This window comes from Hippoglossus stenolepis, chromosome 6 (genome assembly GCF_022539355.2).
Source record: "Hippoglossus stenolepis isolate QCI-W04-F060 chromosome 6, HSTE1.2, whole genome shotgun sequence".
Taxonomy (NCBI): Eukaryota; Metazoa; Chordata; class Actinopteri; order Pleuronectiformes; family Pleuronectidae; genus Hippoglossus; species Hippoglossus stenolepis.
In genome coordinates, this window is record NC_061488.1 from 18,418,343 (window position 1) to 18,436,007 (window position 17,665).

At 41.5% G+C, this 17,665-nt stretch overlaps 1 protein-coding gene across 1 annotated transcript in view; it reads right to left on the reverse strand.

Moving 5' to 3' along the window:
* celsr3 (cadherin, EGF LAG seven-pass G-type receptor 3) overlaps positions 1-17,665 on the reverse strand; it is a 101,282-nt gene that overhangs the window by 57,283 nt on the left and 26,334 nt on the right. Inside the window, exons 3-4 of the mRNA XM_035159499.2 lie at positions 16,054-16,342; positions 2,949-3,171 (exon numbers count right to left, since the gene is read on the reverse strand). Of these exons, the coding sequence (XP_035015390.2) occupies positions 2,949-3,171; positions 16,054-16,342 (512 nt within the window). The remainder of the gene's footprint in view (positions 1-2,948; positions 3,172-16,053; positions 16,343-17,665) is intronic.

The following is a 17,665-nucleotide window of genomic DNA, read 5'->3' on the forward strand; positions in this document are numbered from 1 at the left end:
AAGGCCAAGGAGGGCAAGGACTGTAGCAGTAAACAGGACACTCCTTTAACACTGGTGTCAGGGGAAGAAGGACGCTAGTCTGTGAGAGTAATGCACATCTACAGTCAGACACAACTGACTTAGTGACCAGATAACATTAAAGAAGCTTTCCCCATCAACAGGATCAATGGTTAAAATGAAAAGTATTTCACTGCCTTTGCAGGCGAACTCTCCCAACGTGGAGCCCTAGAGCAAGACGGGACTTAATCGTTTGTTGAGCCAGTCGACTAAATGTGTCTGAACAAGTGGAGCAGAGCAGTCCTGTAAAATACTGTTCAGTATCTGCTCAGCTACATCCCTGTCCTCCCCAAGGACAACTGGATTGTCGATGTTGAAAGGAAGGAGAACATTATTTATTTTGTCGACCAAATATTTCAAACCACTTTGAGAATTTGAATAATCAGCTGCCACCACTGGCCTGCAATGCAACATTTGCCTTTCTTTATGCATCCTGATTAAGCTCCTGCTTTTCTCATGACATCAAGCTCTGTGCTGAGACAAAGTACTTTTCATTAATTAACAGATACCTGTGTGTAGACTCTCCCTTCTTACTTATAAGATTTTATTCTTACATGTGGATAGAATTGACCAGAAACCACCCCTGATGCAGATAAAGGCCCCGTTCAGACTTGGTTTTAGTTGTGTTCGAGATGTTCTTGGTCTGACTGCAGCTGACTTCATCTGCCTATGTGAACTACAGGCGGCAGCCGGGGTGGAGCTGTCAAATTGGACACTTTCTACTCCTCATAGAATCAGTGAGCCGAGAACAACGGCTGATCTGGCGGCCTTGCCTTCGCTTTTTTTCGTTGGAGATAAAAGGATGCCTGGGGAATCAGGAAGAATGCAAAGAACAACGAAGGTGACTGAGAACTTTCTTTCAGCTGAAAATTAACTATAGTGTACAGTGACCATGTGTAAATGCACTGACTAACTGTCAGAGAGATGAAATTCATCACATCCTCTTAGAAGAGAAATAGTGGGTTATACTGATTGATCTCTCATCTCCAACTTAACCTGCTCCGGAGCAGGTTGGCTGTTCAGCACAAGTTACCATGGTGATTTACCCTGACAAGAAGTGAATGAGGTCAAGAAACCCCGAACTTAACCTGAAGTTACCCCGATAAGTGCAAAATCCGGCTTCGGAGTAAAGGGCCCAGTTCACACCTGGTACTGAAATGCATCCACTATGTGTCTCCTGTTACCACTTGTGATCTGATCTCACTCCCCCACTCTATATGAAAATAAACATGTACGACAGTTGTGTTCGATGTCGCTGCAAGTGAGCAAGTAAGAGAGAGAGAGCGAGTGAGCAGATCGGAGCTCAGGCCACATTGAAGATGCACGTGGGTGTGTTCAGACCTGAGCTTAGCGCTGACCTTGCTCTGAATGTGCCGCATTGTTGTGATCTTCTGTCTCCACTGCACAGTGAATAAAACTCCTCTGAACTAGCCACAGAATTTAACCTGAAGGAATTTTTATTCCTCCACGACAGCCACATCTCCTTTTGTTCCATAATGTACCATCACCACTCTCCTGGGGCTCGCAAATCAATGGAACAGATCACAAACTGTACCTTTACGTTCCTTAACATTGCACACAAACTCAGTCAGTTAGAATAACTTAACCACAGTGTCTCATAGCAACCACTACAAGGTGACCACATAAGCCGAGCAACAGCCCCATGGGCAACATCACCCTAGCAACCATCATTAAACCACATCACCCATGGCAACCATCCCATAACCCTGCCTGACCACTCTTAAGAACCACTTCAGATCTCCCATAGACGACCACTCGGTATGTCAAGGGGCAGAGAAGAAGCAGGGAAATGATGGAGGACCTGAAGTAAAGAACATGATCACTGACCTCTGCAGGAACATGTATATCACATTCATCTCCATGTACAAAATCTAAAGCTCCTTTTTCACTGGTCAAAAAACCCAATAACATGTGGCTTTTGTTTGCAATGGGAATGGATACAATTGACAGTCGACAGGTTTTTATCAGCTCCAGCTCCAGTCAGCAATGATGAAAGCATGACGCCAGGGTGAACACACTAATGAGTAAGACAGCGAGGTGAGCGAGCGCCTCAGTGGTCGATGCGTTTGAGACATCCAACATGACGCCTGGGGGACGGACAAAAGCAAACTCCTCTACACTCAATGGGAAATGAGGCAATAACCTTTTTAGCAGATTTACCCATATTTAAAAAATCCCACATTTACCCAATACATTTTGGTATAAAAGAGGATTAATATAAAACAAAAAAATACTCTTTGAGCAAAATAAAATCCATGGAGATCTCCTTTCAGTCACATATCTACGGGTTGCATGTAGTCCACATTTACATTTTAGGTAAAACAAATTGTATTTTCAGTTTGAATCTTCTCAATAGGTTAAAAGCAATCGCAAAGGTCTGATACCAAGCCTGGTTTTAAATATTAATATTAACTAACCACAATTACATCAGTAATGTGAGAACCTTTCTGTAGAAATAAGTCAAATAACAAAAATAACAAGGGATCTGACCCTGTCAAAGAGAGAGCGTGAGGTCACCAGAAATCTTATACTCGCTTCAGAGACTTTGTGGAAACAGGAGAGTACAAGTGTGATGAGATAAAAGAGGAGAGGAAAGAGCGAGAGCAGAGGAGACGTTAGAGAAACCAGTAAATTGGCAGATGAGAGAAGAGTGAGAGGAGAAACCAAGAATAATAAGATCAATCTCTGAGACGGAGATGACATAAATTGATTAGAGAGGACTGAGAATCAAACAGGAGTGGTTATGGATTCCTGTCTATTTGAAGAGGGACAGGAGCTCCAAGACAGGGAGGAGGGAGGGGCTATTGCAAAACTCAAAACCACAATATGAATTTTCAAAGATAGAAACTTAGAAACTAAAATCTACTCACGTTAAAGAGAGGGAGAGGTGAAATCTCTGCCGGAGGCCCCTGAACATGACGAAGGATTTGGGTGGGAAGGATCGGGCGGTGACGGTGCAGTATGGACGCTCATAGCCTCCTGCAGGGCACTCGCAGCGGAAGCCCCCACCTGAAAGCTCCCGACACGTTCCTCCATTACGACACACGCCTGGCACACATTTGCCCTGTCGCCGGTCAAACTCACATCGGTCACCTGGGGGTTTACAGAAATTAATAAATGAGCATCAATAAGAACAGCAACAAAACTGAAAAGTCAAAAAGCAACTCTCAAAACAATCAGTGACATTGGAAACCCACGTTAGAAACCAAGCCAGATAACTGCTTGGCATTAGTTAGTGTGACGTGTCAATAGTTACCTGTTAAAGTTAAATGATAACTGCCGAGTAAAAGCCTGAAGGACCCTCAATAAAGGAGCTGCAAGTTTATTCTTTCTCCACATTAAAAAAATTGTCAAAACATACATAGCTATGGTTTCACTTATTCTGAACCATTAAAATCTGAATCAGTGAGCACATCTGATGATTTTACCACATTTATCAAGTATTCATCTGAAAATATTATTATTATAATATTATACTATTATTTTAGTTTAAACATAACATTTTACATAAATAACTGCAGCATAAAGAAAAAGAAAAAGCAACCAAATATGTACAACTTGAAAACAATACAAACAACCATATTATTATCGTGTAAAATTGTTAACATAAAGGCACATCTTTTCTGCATTGTTTACTGTGTAAAATTGTGTAAAATCTGTACATATCGGCAAGCAGATATTGATATGTCTGTGAAAGGCTCATATTGGCAATTTTTTCTCAACCAACCAATGCATCAGTCTAGCTCTACTTAGTTTGAAAAGTTAGTTGCGCCTTCGGGAAAGCAGTCAGCTAATCAGCGTCACTGAGCTATCACCACGCTCAGGAAAGGTTGTGTTGTGTCTGTCACTCAGGAGCCTTCTGTAGGTGTTGAAGAAGGCTACTTCAGAGCGCTGCTGGTTTCCTTTCCTATCAGGCAGTGAGCTGCATTCACCAGATGCTTCAGATGTAAATGAGTCTGTGATTAGACAGTGGAGGCAGCAGAGTGCTGAGCCCTGTCAAGCAGGAGTAAGAGGTCCTGTTAAAGAGGACCAACCTTTACCTTTAGACTAGACAGTGAAAAGATACTCAGGGTACAGTATTTGGAATCATAGTGTTTTCCTGCTGACAGCGATTCTGCCATTTCAGAAGTGTGGAGAAAACAAAAAAACAACACAAACAAATCTGCAGACGAGAATAAATAGATTTAGCTGCCAGTCAAACAAGCGCCAGTCTGTAGTGTCTCAGGAGGCAGAAACACCCACGCAACACACACACACACACACACACACACACACACACGAGAAAGATATGTAGAGGTGCACAATCACTCTGAACTTTCCTTGAGCATATTTGGACACACACATTGTCCGATATTTAGCAGCTGCACAAAAAAACACACCCACACGCTGAGCTCTCCATGTAACGAGAGCAGACGGGGTTCAAAACTAGCCTTAAGACAAATGGCTCCTTATGGACCCACTTTAGAACCTGCTGACGGCTCCAAACACACACACACACACACACACACACACACACACAGAGAGAAGAGAGAGAGAGAGAGAGAGAGAGAGAGAGAGAGAGAGAGAGAGAGAGAGAGAGAACTAACAACTAAACACAGCAAATGCAACATAATATAGAAATGAAAAAGGTTTTTCTCAAACAAAGACCTAAACACACATTCAATCTCTAAAGAGGAGTATTTTTTATTCCCTTCTTACCCCCTCTCCTTTCCCTCTCACAAACACACACACACACACGTTTGTACAGCTGTCTTAGTGAGGACACTCATTAGCATAATGCATTCCCTAGCCCCTTAACCTAACCAATAAATGCCTAACCCTTAACCTAACCCTTAACCTAACCTAAACCTAATTCTAACCCTAACCGTAAAACCAAGCCTTAATCCCTAAACAGTCCATTAAAGGGGGGGTCACAAAGTGAGGACCGGCCAAAATGTCCTCACTTTCCCAAAATGTCCTCACTCCGTAGGTTGTAGACTCAAACTGGTCCTCACAAAGATAGCTGTACAAGAGCACACACACACACACACACACACACACACACACACACACACACACACACACACACACACACACACACACACACACACACACACACACACACACACACACACACACACACACACACACACACACACGGATCATTGCCCCTGCCCTCGAGGCTGTTGGGTTTTATCATGTAGCTGTCTCTGTTGGCACTTTGTTTGTGCTGCTTTTAGATGCCAGAGTACCCACTGGCAGAGTCCTCACATCTTGACAGCCACACACACACACACACACACACACACACACACACACACACACACACACACACACACACACACACACACACACACACACACACACACACACACACACACACACACACACACACACACACACACACACACACAGACACTGCAGTTGTAAGTCAATAGAAACCTTCACCTTTCCTCATGATTGTTTGGATACTTATATTGTCTGACACAAAGAAGACATGGACACACACAAACACACCTGAGGGCAAGTCATGACCACACACACAAATGCACGATTCATACACAGAGACACCCCCCGAGGGAAAAGCTGCAAAAGCACACACAGGCATGTTTGATACACACTCTCATGCTGACTTCATATCACACAACTAAGGTTGTAGCTAACGATTAGTTTGTATTGATTATTAAACGTATTGTTTTTTCAATTAGTCGATTATTCATACAAGTGATCAATTATTTCCACTTAGCCTCTGTCTGAGACACAAAAAGGCAAAGGAAAATCAATGACATGTTTTGAAATCAAACAGGAAATCTATTAATGAAGCAATCTTTTCACAGTTTCACTCAATCATTCAATTCTTTCATCCTTTAATTAAACTCATCCATCTATCAATAACCTAATCTAGTCCTGTTTAATCACTCCCCCCCTTTTGTCACTCAATTGGTTCATTTGTCCATCCTCTTCTTCATCGCTCAATTTTCCCACACCACCTCTCCCCTCATGCCAATGGCAGCTGATATCTGCCAGGTTTGGCTGACAAACGTACTCTCTCACACCACCAATTCACCCCGAGGACACGGACAGACACACAGTCACCCACTCAGCTTGATTACTAATGCCAAAGGACATTCAAATCATCACATCTGTGTGTCCCTGTTTAGCTTTTACTCGTCCTCCCACCCCTCTCACATTAAACATATAGTTCTGTGTAAGTGCACACAACAGGGAACCAATAAAATAAGGACACGCACACACACACACACACACACACACACACACACACACACACACACACACACACACACACACACACACACACACACACACACACTTCCTTTATCTGTTGCACCCACTCATCAGTGCAGACCCTCTCATCAATATTAAAATAAATAAATAGAGATTAATGCTCATGAATTATGCACATGGTGAGACTTAAACACACGTACCTACAAACACACACCCTGGTTTATTATGCACACCCAGTTGAGACAGATTGTCAGACCGACAAACAAAAAATACACAGCTATATGCACATATAGCAAAAATAACACACACACACACACACACACTAATTAGAGGAAGGGAAAGAGAGCAAACACGATGTCAGACTGACTCAACGATAGTCTTTTAATAGTTGTCTTTTCCCAGAAGGTACGAAGGCGTACGTTTCACAGAGGCACTGGCGCCAATCAGCAGTGATAGGAATAGGATGTGTTCGCCTGCACACGCACACAAACCCACACTCAAGCAGAGTGAGATAGTGTGGAATTCCTCCTTTTACTCAATGTTCTCTCACATGAACACAATGGACTCAAGTGAACGAACTGTGCTTGATAGTAAGACACACACACATACACACACATGGTTGTATGCCAAAAATGTATTATGTGAACGAAGCATCCCATAAACCATTGGAAACCAACAACACCCATCACCTTTCTTCTTGGATTTAATCCTGTTGCTAATATAGTGTTGCAATATATTGTAGTCTGTGTCATATATGTATGTATTAAGTGTTATATAGTGTATCGTATAGCAACCAAACATAGTGTAGTAATGTAACATTAGTTTGAGAAACATGGTTTAGTGCTTCGTTCCTGACTGACTCATACTGGCCTTGACAGAACACGCAAGCTGGTCTTCACTAACACTACTCTCTCTTACAGAATATAATAATAGTGTGAGTTTCAGCTCTGTTAAAGCATTTTTCAGTGTCGTATTGCTGCTTTTAATTAGGTAGGAAATCAAATATTTGACCACCAAAGCATCTTCACAGACGTGTCCTTTTGTATACACACGATCTAAATCACACACTGATAAACCACATCAACTTTGGAACAACTTCAAGTTGCCTGCGAGTCTAAAATGTTTTTTTCTGCTCGCTCATTGCCTTGTTTTAATGCAGAGTACTTTCATTCTGCCCCTTCATTTGTCTTCCTGTCCTCCCTCTTGCTTCCTTCCTTGCTTTCCTCTCCTCCCTCCACTTTACATCTCTCTATATAAAAAACATGCTTTGCTGTGTCTTCTTCCTCCCTTCATCTCTTTCCATGTCTTGCCATTTCTTTTTTCTCTTCTTCCCCTCTTCCCCTCTTCTTCCTCTCGGCCTGGGTTAATGCATTCACACCACCCCTTCATTCACGCGGATGTTTTATTCATCAAAGCCAGTATTCTTCAACCACCCCCCAGCATCTTAGTTTGCTCCGCCCTACCTCCCACCCCATCACCCCAACACATGGTTCATCCCTAGAGGCCAATACACTCCCAGTTGCTTCCCTCTCCTCCTTCCTCTTGTCTTGCATCTGTAGGTCTCGCTCTCGCTCTCGCTCAGTTTCTCTGGTGCTCTTTTTTCCCCCTGGTACAGCCCCGCAAGACGTGGGTGCCTTCAGGGGATCGTCTGATTTTCAGTTCTGGGACACATCATTTTTCTTTAATTGATGACCGCAAAAGTGTTTTTGTACACAGTTTTTTAGGAAACAGGTGATGCATTGTACCGTTTCAATTTTCTTGGACAGATGGAGGTGCAGAGTTGACTGTGAAAGGTTTTTGATAAGAACTCGTCTGCACTAGCAGTTTTTTTCTCTTTCTACTGGTGTCTTTACCCCTTATCATGATATTTCTTTTGCTTTGGTCTCTTTGGTCATTTATCTAGTCGGAGTTCACGTCTGACAATGGCTGTGACTGCACTGTGGCCAAAGTACCACAAGAAAATCTCATCCAAAGTCACATTTAATTCTTCACATTACATGTACAACTCCCTTAAACAATGCAGACGGGCCTGAGGTAGTGTTTTTCTTCACCCTGCTCTTTCTCCTTCCTGCCATGTTCACCGATTTGTCTCCACAAAACTAATTTTGTCTGCTCTTTCCTTCCTCTCGAACTGTAAAATGCATTTATCCCACTCAACTCAGCAAATCAGTTTCCCTGCAGTGTCTTTTTCATACAACGTGCACATTTACAAATCATGTCTACTATCTATCTATGTTTCTGTTTCCTACATTTTCTTTGCTCTATCCGTGCTCGTTCCAAACCACATCCCCATAGTCATTTATTCTCCTTGTGTGTGCTGCACACTTGCTGTTACACACATAGACACACACAAATACTGCCAACAACTATTTATTAATTTCCCCAAGGTAATTCATTGTACCTCTGTTTTACCATTTTATACTGTTGTATCTCTCCCTGCTTCACTCTCCAACCAGCTCGGTTTTGTCTTTTTTATCTTATCTATTGCATCCTCTCTCAGTTTCTCCCAGTCCTCTCATCCACTATTTTAACTCACATTTCTTTCATCCCCCACTTTCGGTCTATCTTTTCTCTTAACTTCATCTCTTGCCTGATATAGCTACACATCACAGACAGAATAAGAAAGTCCTTTTGCGTCTGTCACACAAAAACTCATCCAGCGGAGAATATATAGCTCCAGACATCAATTTTCTTGGCTCCATGCGGGACTTGTAAGTTGTAAGAACATAATTAGCTCAGATTAGCTTAATAATTAGCTAAGATTTCATGGCTCAACTCTGCCACTGGGCATATGCTGTGTTTAGTAGGCTGAAAATAATTTTCTGCTTTATCAAAGACTACTGGGTGTTCCACAGGGAGAATAATCCACAGATTTGCAGGTTTGTCTGGTCAGATTTCACATGTGTCATAAAAGTTAAAATGTTGTACTCAGTACCTTTACATTTCGCAGACAAGCACCTTGTGGAGCCATAAATGTTTTGATATTCCCTGTTGGACTAGTTCTCGTTTCTGGATCTTTCTCTTCCAACAACCGCCAAGTCTGGAGCCTTAATTATATGGTATGTAGAACAGTGAGTAAGACAGGTATGTAGGAGAGGGTAGTGGCCACTCATTCTATGGGCAACATTACAAGAAGGATTAGTTTGACTCAACCCAGTTCAACTTCATCATTAGAGAAGGTTTTAGAGTGAAGAACCAGAAGGAGAGTTCAAACCATTCTTGAGTTTGATGGTGATCCCCTGTTGATCGGCCTTTTACTTAACTGATAAATATTTGTAACTCTGCAACTAGGAGACTAACTAGCTTCATGCATGAGTGTTAGTCCCTGAGTGATATGTCCCTGATATTTTGTATATTCAGTCCAACAATTCTGAAGAAACTAAACTGCTTTCAGAAATCCACTGAAGTCCCAACATCTTTCTGAAATTTTCCAGAAGGGCTGTTTGTGAGAAGGCCACTTTTCCTGACAACCCCCCTTGTAAAATGTCCAGAAAATGTTGGAGTGAGCCCATGTGAGAATATAGAAAGGAAAATGTCTGGAAAATTCACAGCGAGCTAGTGTGAGGTGCTGTGCACATAGAGGATGTGGATGAAGATGTCAAACCAGATTTGAGAAAATTTCCCCTACAGGCCGACACCAGGGTCGATGTGCTGTACACACAAACATATCATTGCTGCAGCTGAACTTTTCGTTATGCCCTGCGTCCTGCATACTCTACTCAGACGCCACCCCTTGTCTGAATGTTCCTGACATTTTGATGGAGTTCATGTCTGAAACCAGCTTAAACATTTTAGTACCAGAACATCTACACATTTAAATGTCTCTTTACATCCTCTTCACATCCCTTCTCTTTCATTTCCCTCAGGTTTTTGGTGTTTATCCTTTTCTTTTATTCATGTCGTCTCGATTCCTCTTCCATACTTTCCCCCTTATCTTGCCACACATAACGTATTGGCCTCCTTCTTGGTGTTCTTCACTCTTTCATCTCATCCCCCACACTAATTCACTCTTCACTTTGCTCTCTCCGTCTTCCTTAACCTAACTAACTAATTAACTAATTCAGTCTCACAGTCTAGACTTCAATCTCACATCAACCGGCTAAATAACTTCCCCCTCTCCTTCTCAGTTCCACTCTGCTCATTCTGTTCCTTTCTGTGTCTAACTTTTCAAACCACCCAACACCTCTTGGAAACACTGAAGCTGAAATAATAGACAGCATGATTGTTCATATAATCTTAGCCACCTCAAGCTAATTTGTTGCGTGTAATCTGTTTACCCTCACTGTCAACTGGATTTAATTTCTCAGAGTAACACATATATCTGCCTGATTAATCCAAAACTAATCTCACCTCTCTCTCTGCCTACCGCATTCCTTCTCTGTCTCTTCCTCCGACTCTCTTCCTCGATCGCAGCTTCCCTCTGTGTAAAATACTGATAGCTTCCTCTCACCATTTTATCTTCTCACAAACTAATTTAGTCTGCATCCATTGCCTCTCTCTCTGTCTCTCATCACCTCTTTCCATCTCTCAGCTCTATCAAGAGCATCCATGGTATTATGTCTCGCTATGATCTGCATAATGTGCGTCTCCATCATTTTCTGAGTCTATTTTCCTTTGGTTTGTGAGGAACGATTACATATCCTCTCTTTCTGTCTTCTGTTCTCTCCATCTTTCAGGTTTATTCTCACCTGGGAGCTTCTCTTTATATGTGTGCTGACTTTTTTCTTATTTTCAGGGTTAATGACTGTTGCACATTCCCATCAGCGCTGCCAGCTTAGCATGTTTTTAGAGAAGTGAGCCCTGGAGGTTAGATATATTTAAATTTTTACGCAAAAAAAAGAGTGCAGAGCTTCAGCTGAGTTTAGCAATGTACCAGCAGGAGGTGGGATTACAATTTCCCTCCTAGATTTGATTAAGTCTATGAGGCTCCCTGGAAATAGACCTGTTTTAGACGCTCATTATCCCATATTTAATAGGAGAGTTTTCTCACTAGTCGTAAAATGATACCTACTTGATAGTCTAATTAAAGTTGAATTTAAGAGCACAGGTTCATGATGTCAAGAATTATATGAGATAAACAAACAGGTCCATTGAAAAACAGATGCCTAAATTAGCCTTGTGGCTTGACAGACACTTGAGAATTCTTTGGGGTGTAATATTACTGGGTTCAAATAGCACGACAGCCATGTTACCATCTGACCTAATTTTACTCCCAGAGTCAGATGTGTGGCCACAAGAGATTTGCAAAGAGTGGCAAAGAAATGATCACGCGCAACAGGATGCTGTCGGGTTTCTGGGATATTTTGCCATTATTTTGAAAATCAACAGCACATCAACACAGAAGTAAAAGATGTGGTGATGAAACGTTCAAAGATGGGCATGAATCTTGCTTTTCAAACTGTTTAATTGACTTTTTTTTCTATTTCAGAAATATGGAACACTCCTTTGGAAAAAGCTCAACATATATCCATACTGTATATGTGAATAATTTATGTTTGGCTATTTCGTTTGCCACAGCAGCAAACAGCTTTCTACTTACATGGGACTTAAGTTTAAACTTTACCAGTGTTGAAAAGCCTTTAATGAGTCATATTCATAGAGGACATGTTTGACATGTCACAATAGAAAAGTGTAAATAATATAATTACAATCATGACTGAATTTTATTGAACTGCTTCAGGTTCAGGGTGGTGATACAGAGCTGGAATAAAGCAGAGCCGTGAAAAAAGCACAGCAGCAAATCAAAGCATGACTGGTAAATCTTTCTCAAAGTGAGCCTCAAGAATTACTTTTGCACATTTACTGATTTGAGAACTTCAAAAGTCCAGTAACGCAATCAAACCAAAACTTTACTGTTTTACATGCCAGGGTTGGATTTCACTTCACTGTAGTTTCGTTTATACCTCGGGCCAACGCTGGGTGCTCAGCTGAACGGTACATGACCCCTGTGCTTCACATTCTTTTTCTTGGCGCGATTTCTCTGGGGTTGGCACCATAAAAGGTAGAATTAACATCCCTCCACAGCAGGGTTTATTATCTCATGGGCAAAAAGCCGTGGTAACTCTCTATCCCAGTGTGAAGCCTTACTTATCCCAGGGTTAAATGGGTGGTTCAGGGAAGGGTTAGCCTGAGGTTACATGCATCGTGAAAGCCTTTGTGCGGCTTTGCCTCAGCGGTGGAGGAGGTGAAGACGCTCCGTTTTTCTTATACAGAGAGTCCAGTTTTACCTGGTTGGTTATTTATACTGGCTCTGGCTGACTCAATAACATGAAATCTCTTCATTGTGTATACGTTGATAGTCGCTCTTATCTAGATTTTACGTTTATTTATACCCAGACAAATGGGTATGAATGTATGCTAAACTAAGTGAAACATCAATACCAGATAGACGTGAGTGATTTTACTTTTATTTATATGTAGATTTTACATGAATTTTCTATTTATTTATTTCGTTCTACCTTATTTTACTTTTTTTAACTTTGCTTTTATTTTTGTGCTTTTATCACTGTTCATCTCAATGCTTTGTTCCGTATTTTGAAAAGTGCTCTCCACTTGTGTCCTTTGGAGATTTAGATGTGGCGCTTCCTTTAATAAAAAATGTCCAACACTTACCAAATCAATAAATGATAACTGGCCCTATCTTAACTCTTACTCAGGGTGGACTCGATACTCCTTTCATTCACAATTCATGGTTTAAACCTGTGTGAGTATTTTTACATTAAACACTGCACATGTTTGCCCTGAAGAGTCACTCACAAATCACACCTGACCCAGGTCTTTTGGAAGCTACTTCAAAATACTTCTCATTTGGGTCAAACTGAAAGTTTCTACTCTCAAGCAAAACCCCCAGCTTAACTCCTTCCTGTAAGAGAAATCCATCGAGGTTCAGGGAGAAGCAATTCAAAGCTACAGAGAGCGTATGAGGGGACTGATACAGGCAGGTTAGATGGAAAGGTGAAAAAAAATGGATGAGGGAGAGCCAACGTAGTTTGGGGATGTCTGGAGATTTCTGTGTGTTGCAGAATCAATTCGTCCCCGTTTATTCGTTCTCTCCTCCCCTACCTCCGACTAGCCCCGAGCATTGACAAGAAACCGCAACACCCAACGCCTACGCAGGAAACGCACAACAGCGGCTACCCAAAACCCATCTGATTTCCCTCGCTCTACCCTTACCTCACAACCCCCCCCTTCTCTCATTCCAATTTCTCTTGGATATCTCTCACCCCATTTTCTCCCTGCAGCCTCCTTCCATGTTATTTGCTTTGAATTCATCCGTCACTCCACTCTCTCATATTGCTGTCATACCCATCTCCTCTAATTCATCACTCATGTTCTCCTGTTTTCTCTCTCCCAACTTTCAATTTTCCCATCTCACTCTTCTCCTTTGTTTCTCCTACAATCAATTATCCACTTTTCGTCTGTTTGATCCTTTCTGTCTCCCGCCTTGAGGCCTCGCCGCACGATGACAGGGATCTCGTAGGTTCACTGCATGTCACACTGTGCGAGACGAGTCCAATGAACTCTTTGTCACAATTTATGTCAGACGCTATGATGTCTATATTTTGAGGTTTGTCTGGTCAGGTGCGACGGTATGACACAGAGGCACATCACCTGTCATCCAAGCTTTAGCCATGTATCACTGGCACAGGTGTTCTTTCTGCTCTTTCACCTGAAACAACGGATTCTACAATGTCGCAGTAGACTGAGTCATTCCAATGCTGCAATCTGATTGGTTGGTTTGTTTGATCTGGGTTGTAGCATTGTGAGAATTTGGTCTTAAATTTCGAACGGTGTCAGGGTTTTGACAGAACCCATCTATAGTCGGCAAAAGTCCAAATCAGCAATTGGTGGGCATGTCACACTGAGCAATCTAAGACTGATGAACAAAGACTTGTCTGCAACCGTCTCTCAATTATCCATTTTTCACTCGTCTCAGACAAAATCGAAGAGTATCTGGGTCTATCGTCAATCTATTTCTCCTTTCTCATTATTTTATTTCCCATTCCCATTTTCCGTCTCTACTTTTCTCAAAATCTTCTACCTCCCTCCATCAATCTTTCACTTTCCTTCCATCATACTCTATTCTCTTTCTCTCTCTCCAACTCACTCTCTGTCTCTCTCTACCTCAGTTTCTCCTTTGCTCATTTTCTCTCTCCCTCTCTTTATCCCTCTCTCTGTCTCTCACAGTGGGAGTTTGGAAAAACACTCTGTCTCTCTCTTGAAAGAAAACTGTTACTTCCCTCTCCCAGCTCTGTTTTTGATTTGAAATAAAAGGCAACGTGAGAGACCCCCCTGACGCACGCACACACACACACACACACACACACACACTTACATTCATAGCATTTCTCCTCTCCTGGCTCAAAGACTGAAGCGGTACAGCAGAATGAAAGGGCAGGAGAGAGAAAGGGAGTCTGAAATGAGCCTGGTGTATTGGGAAAGGTAGGAGGATTTTTTTGTGAGTGTGTATGTGTGTGAGCGTGCAGGTGCAGCATGTGTGTTAGAGTGCGTGAGAGGGAATCAAATTAGTTTGGTGACAGTTAAAAAGAGTGGGGGGTTCATAGTGTCAGTGAGTAAAAGATTAAATATCAGGTGCTGCAGAGGACAAAGTTCTCCCTGGAGGCAGAGTGTTTGTTTTCATGTTGTTCAGCTCGACACAATAAAAGAGTAAAAAACAAACTGATCAAAAAGGAAGTCAGCAACAACAGAGTAGCACAGTCAGCTTCAGTTTACCTGGATATAGATAAAGACCACACCAACACACAACAAAGACCCACAAAGCAAAAACACTACACTCAATGCTTTCCACAGAATCACTCGAATTGTAGAATATAATGCAATATCCACTAGGTTTGTGTGAGACACTCATTATCACATCCAGGATCTGACTGTTTCCTTCAGTTTAAAAATACGACAGCATCCAAGTATAGAAGAAGAAGATATCATATGAGGTATAGACATAATGATTAAAGAAAAATCTGATTGAAGCTCCTAACCTTACAAATACTATTTAAACTGAGCAAATTTCCCTCACTGTAAATAATAAAAAATTAGAGATGATCTATATTAAATTAGACCTTTTTAAGCAGGTTAAAACTTTGAACTAGTCCCAGTAAAAATGTTGTTTAAATGTAGACCACATTGATTAGCTTGGTTTTTCATGAGCTGACATTTTAAACTGCGTAATAACTCTGAAGTGTCTCTTAGTATTTAACAAAGACGAAGGTGTTTCTAATGAAGGACCTGTTAATGGGCGAGCTCTCACGTCCTGATTTGACTTTTAATTAATGCTCATTGAACCAAGCGCAATGGAAAGGTCAACAACTTAAACCAGTCACATGTGGAAAGCTCCTGCAAGACAAATGGGTATGAATGTATGCTAAACTAAGTGAAACATCAATACCAGATAGACGTGAGTGATTACTATCAATCTAAGTATGTTTACACGTTGTTATTGAATAGTAAATAGTTTGCGATATTTCCAGTATATTTAATTGTCTGTTAGAAACATGGAAAAATGCAGACGAATCACCGCTTAGTAAGAGATGGATGAATCAGTGTACATAGTATTACTTCAATGTATAATCAACATGTGTACACCACCATCACTAGCACATAAACCCACCTGTGAGTAAGCCCTCATGTCGACCAACACAGAGCCAATAAAATCGGCTTAATTTGTAAGAGCTTAACACACATACACATAAACACCCCCCCCACCAGAGCACGCACTCCAATCCCCGCACTCACCAGAGTAGTCTTCACGGCAGATACAGGTGTAGCCTCCCTCTCTGCGGGCACACACCCCTCCGTTCAGGCAGGGGTTGGAGTAACACAGGTTGATCTCCGTCTCGCAGTAATCACCCGTGAAGCCCACCGGGCAGCGGCAGCGTAGGCCCGCGATGGGGTGGATGGGCCGGAACAAGATGGAGGGCGAGGAGATGAACGGGGCCGAGCTGTTGAAGCGCAGCACGGAGATGCACTTCATGTAGTTCTGACACGGCTCGCGCAGACACACATTGTCGTCAAACGGGAGAACCTGGCGTGGAAAGAAATGGGTCACTGTGAAGAACAATACCAATTCATCTAGATTCAGATCATATACAGAACTAGTCACTGTTCAGTTTCCTTAGGACATTCCAAACAGCGAAACTTGCAATACACACTTTTAACAGCAGACATTTTGATTTGCTGTAGGTGTGGAACCACGTGTTTGACAACCAAAAGTTATGTTTGCTCTTTTTTCTATGCCTGGGGGCCAGTTAGGAAATAATACATGTTTGTTCTGTAAACTGAAACAAAATTGACAACAAAAAAAACAAATCTGATAAACAAAAGTATGTAAGTAATATCAGAAATAATTACATAAATATTGAATGTAAAAGTTCTACTTCTGCAGAAGAAATTGCTTCTATATTTGAAATATATATAATTTTATAGCAGTTGTGGAAATATTACAATCTGGACCAAGACATACATAAATAAAAAAAGAAATCTTATTTCTCCTTGACATCGCAAATAAAACATGTTTCTCATAAAACGCAGACGTGCAGCATTTAACATTGTGTCACAATCTCGTAGCTTGAGGTAAATCTACCTTGGATGGTTACAATTCTATGGCTGATAGAACTCTAAATCTCTATCAGAAACAGGATTTTCACTTCCTGAAAACCGCTCAGCTCTACTGCATCCAGACATATTATTTTCTCTGCTCCTAATCTGCTTTGTAAAATCAGTGACTTTTAAGAAAAGGGTAAAGAAGTTATAGATCATGTGGCTGTTGATAGAAGTTCACATACACTCAGCCTTACACTGGGTATCACAGAGCTGTGGAAAACATTATGCTGTGTTCAGGTGTGTGTGATTCCATGCACGAGAACATATAGTTCTCATTATCATATCAGTGCACTGTTCCATAAAGCCATATGGCTGCCATTACATCTGTATTACATTATTATCAGTTCACATGCAATATGCTCAGGTAATTGTCTTGAGATGCATATGTTTGCATTTACTTTTGCTTGGCCTGTATTATCACACGTCACCCAGATTTGCAGCTGCAGAATCCGTGTGCGTGACAGTGTGGGCACATGACCACACAATGTTGACTTGAAAAAATGTCTAAACTTTGGTCATGTGTCTATAAATAGACTGTACATGCAGTACTTTTCACACATTACTGGCACAGCTGGCAAACCACTGAAGAAGAAGAAGAACAAGAAGAAGAACAAGAAGAACAAGAAGAACAAGAAGAACAAGAAGAACAAGAAAAAGAAGAAACCCTTATTCCAAAAATGAAAGACTAACTCCCAGAATAATTTATTAAAACACAAGAGCTAAAACTGGATAATAACAGCATCTG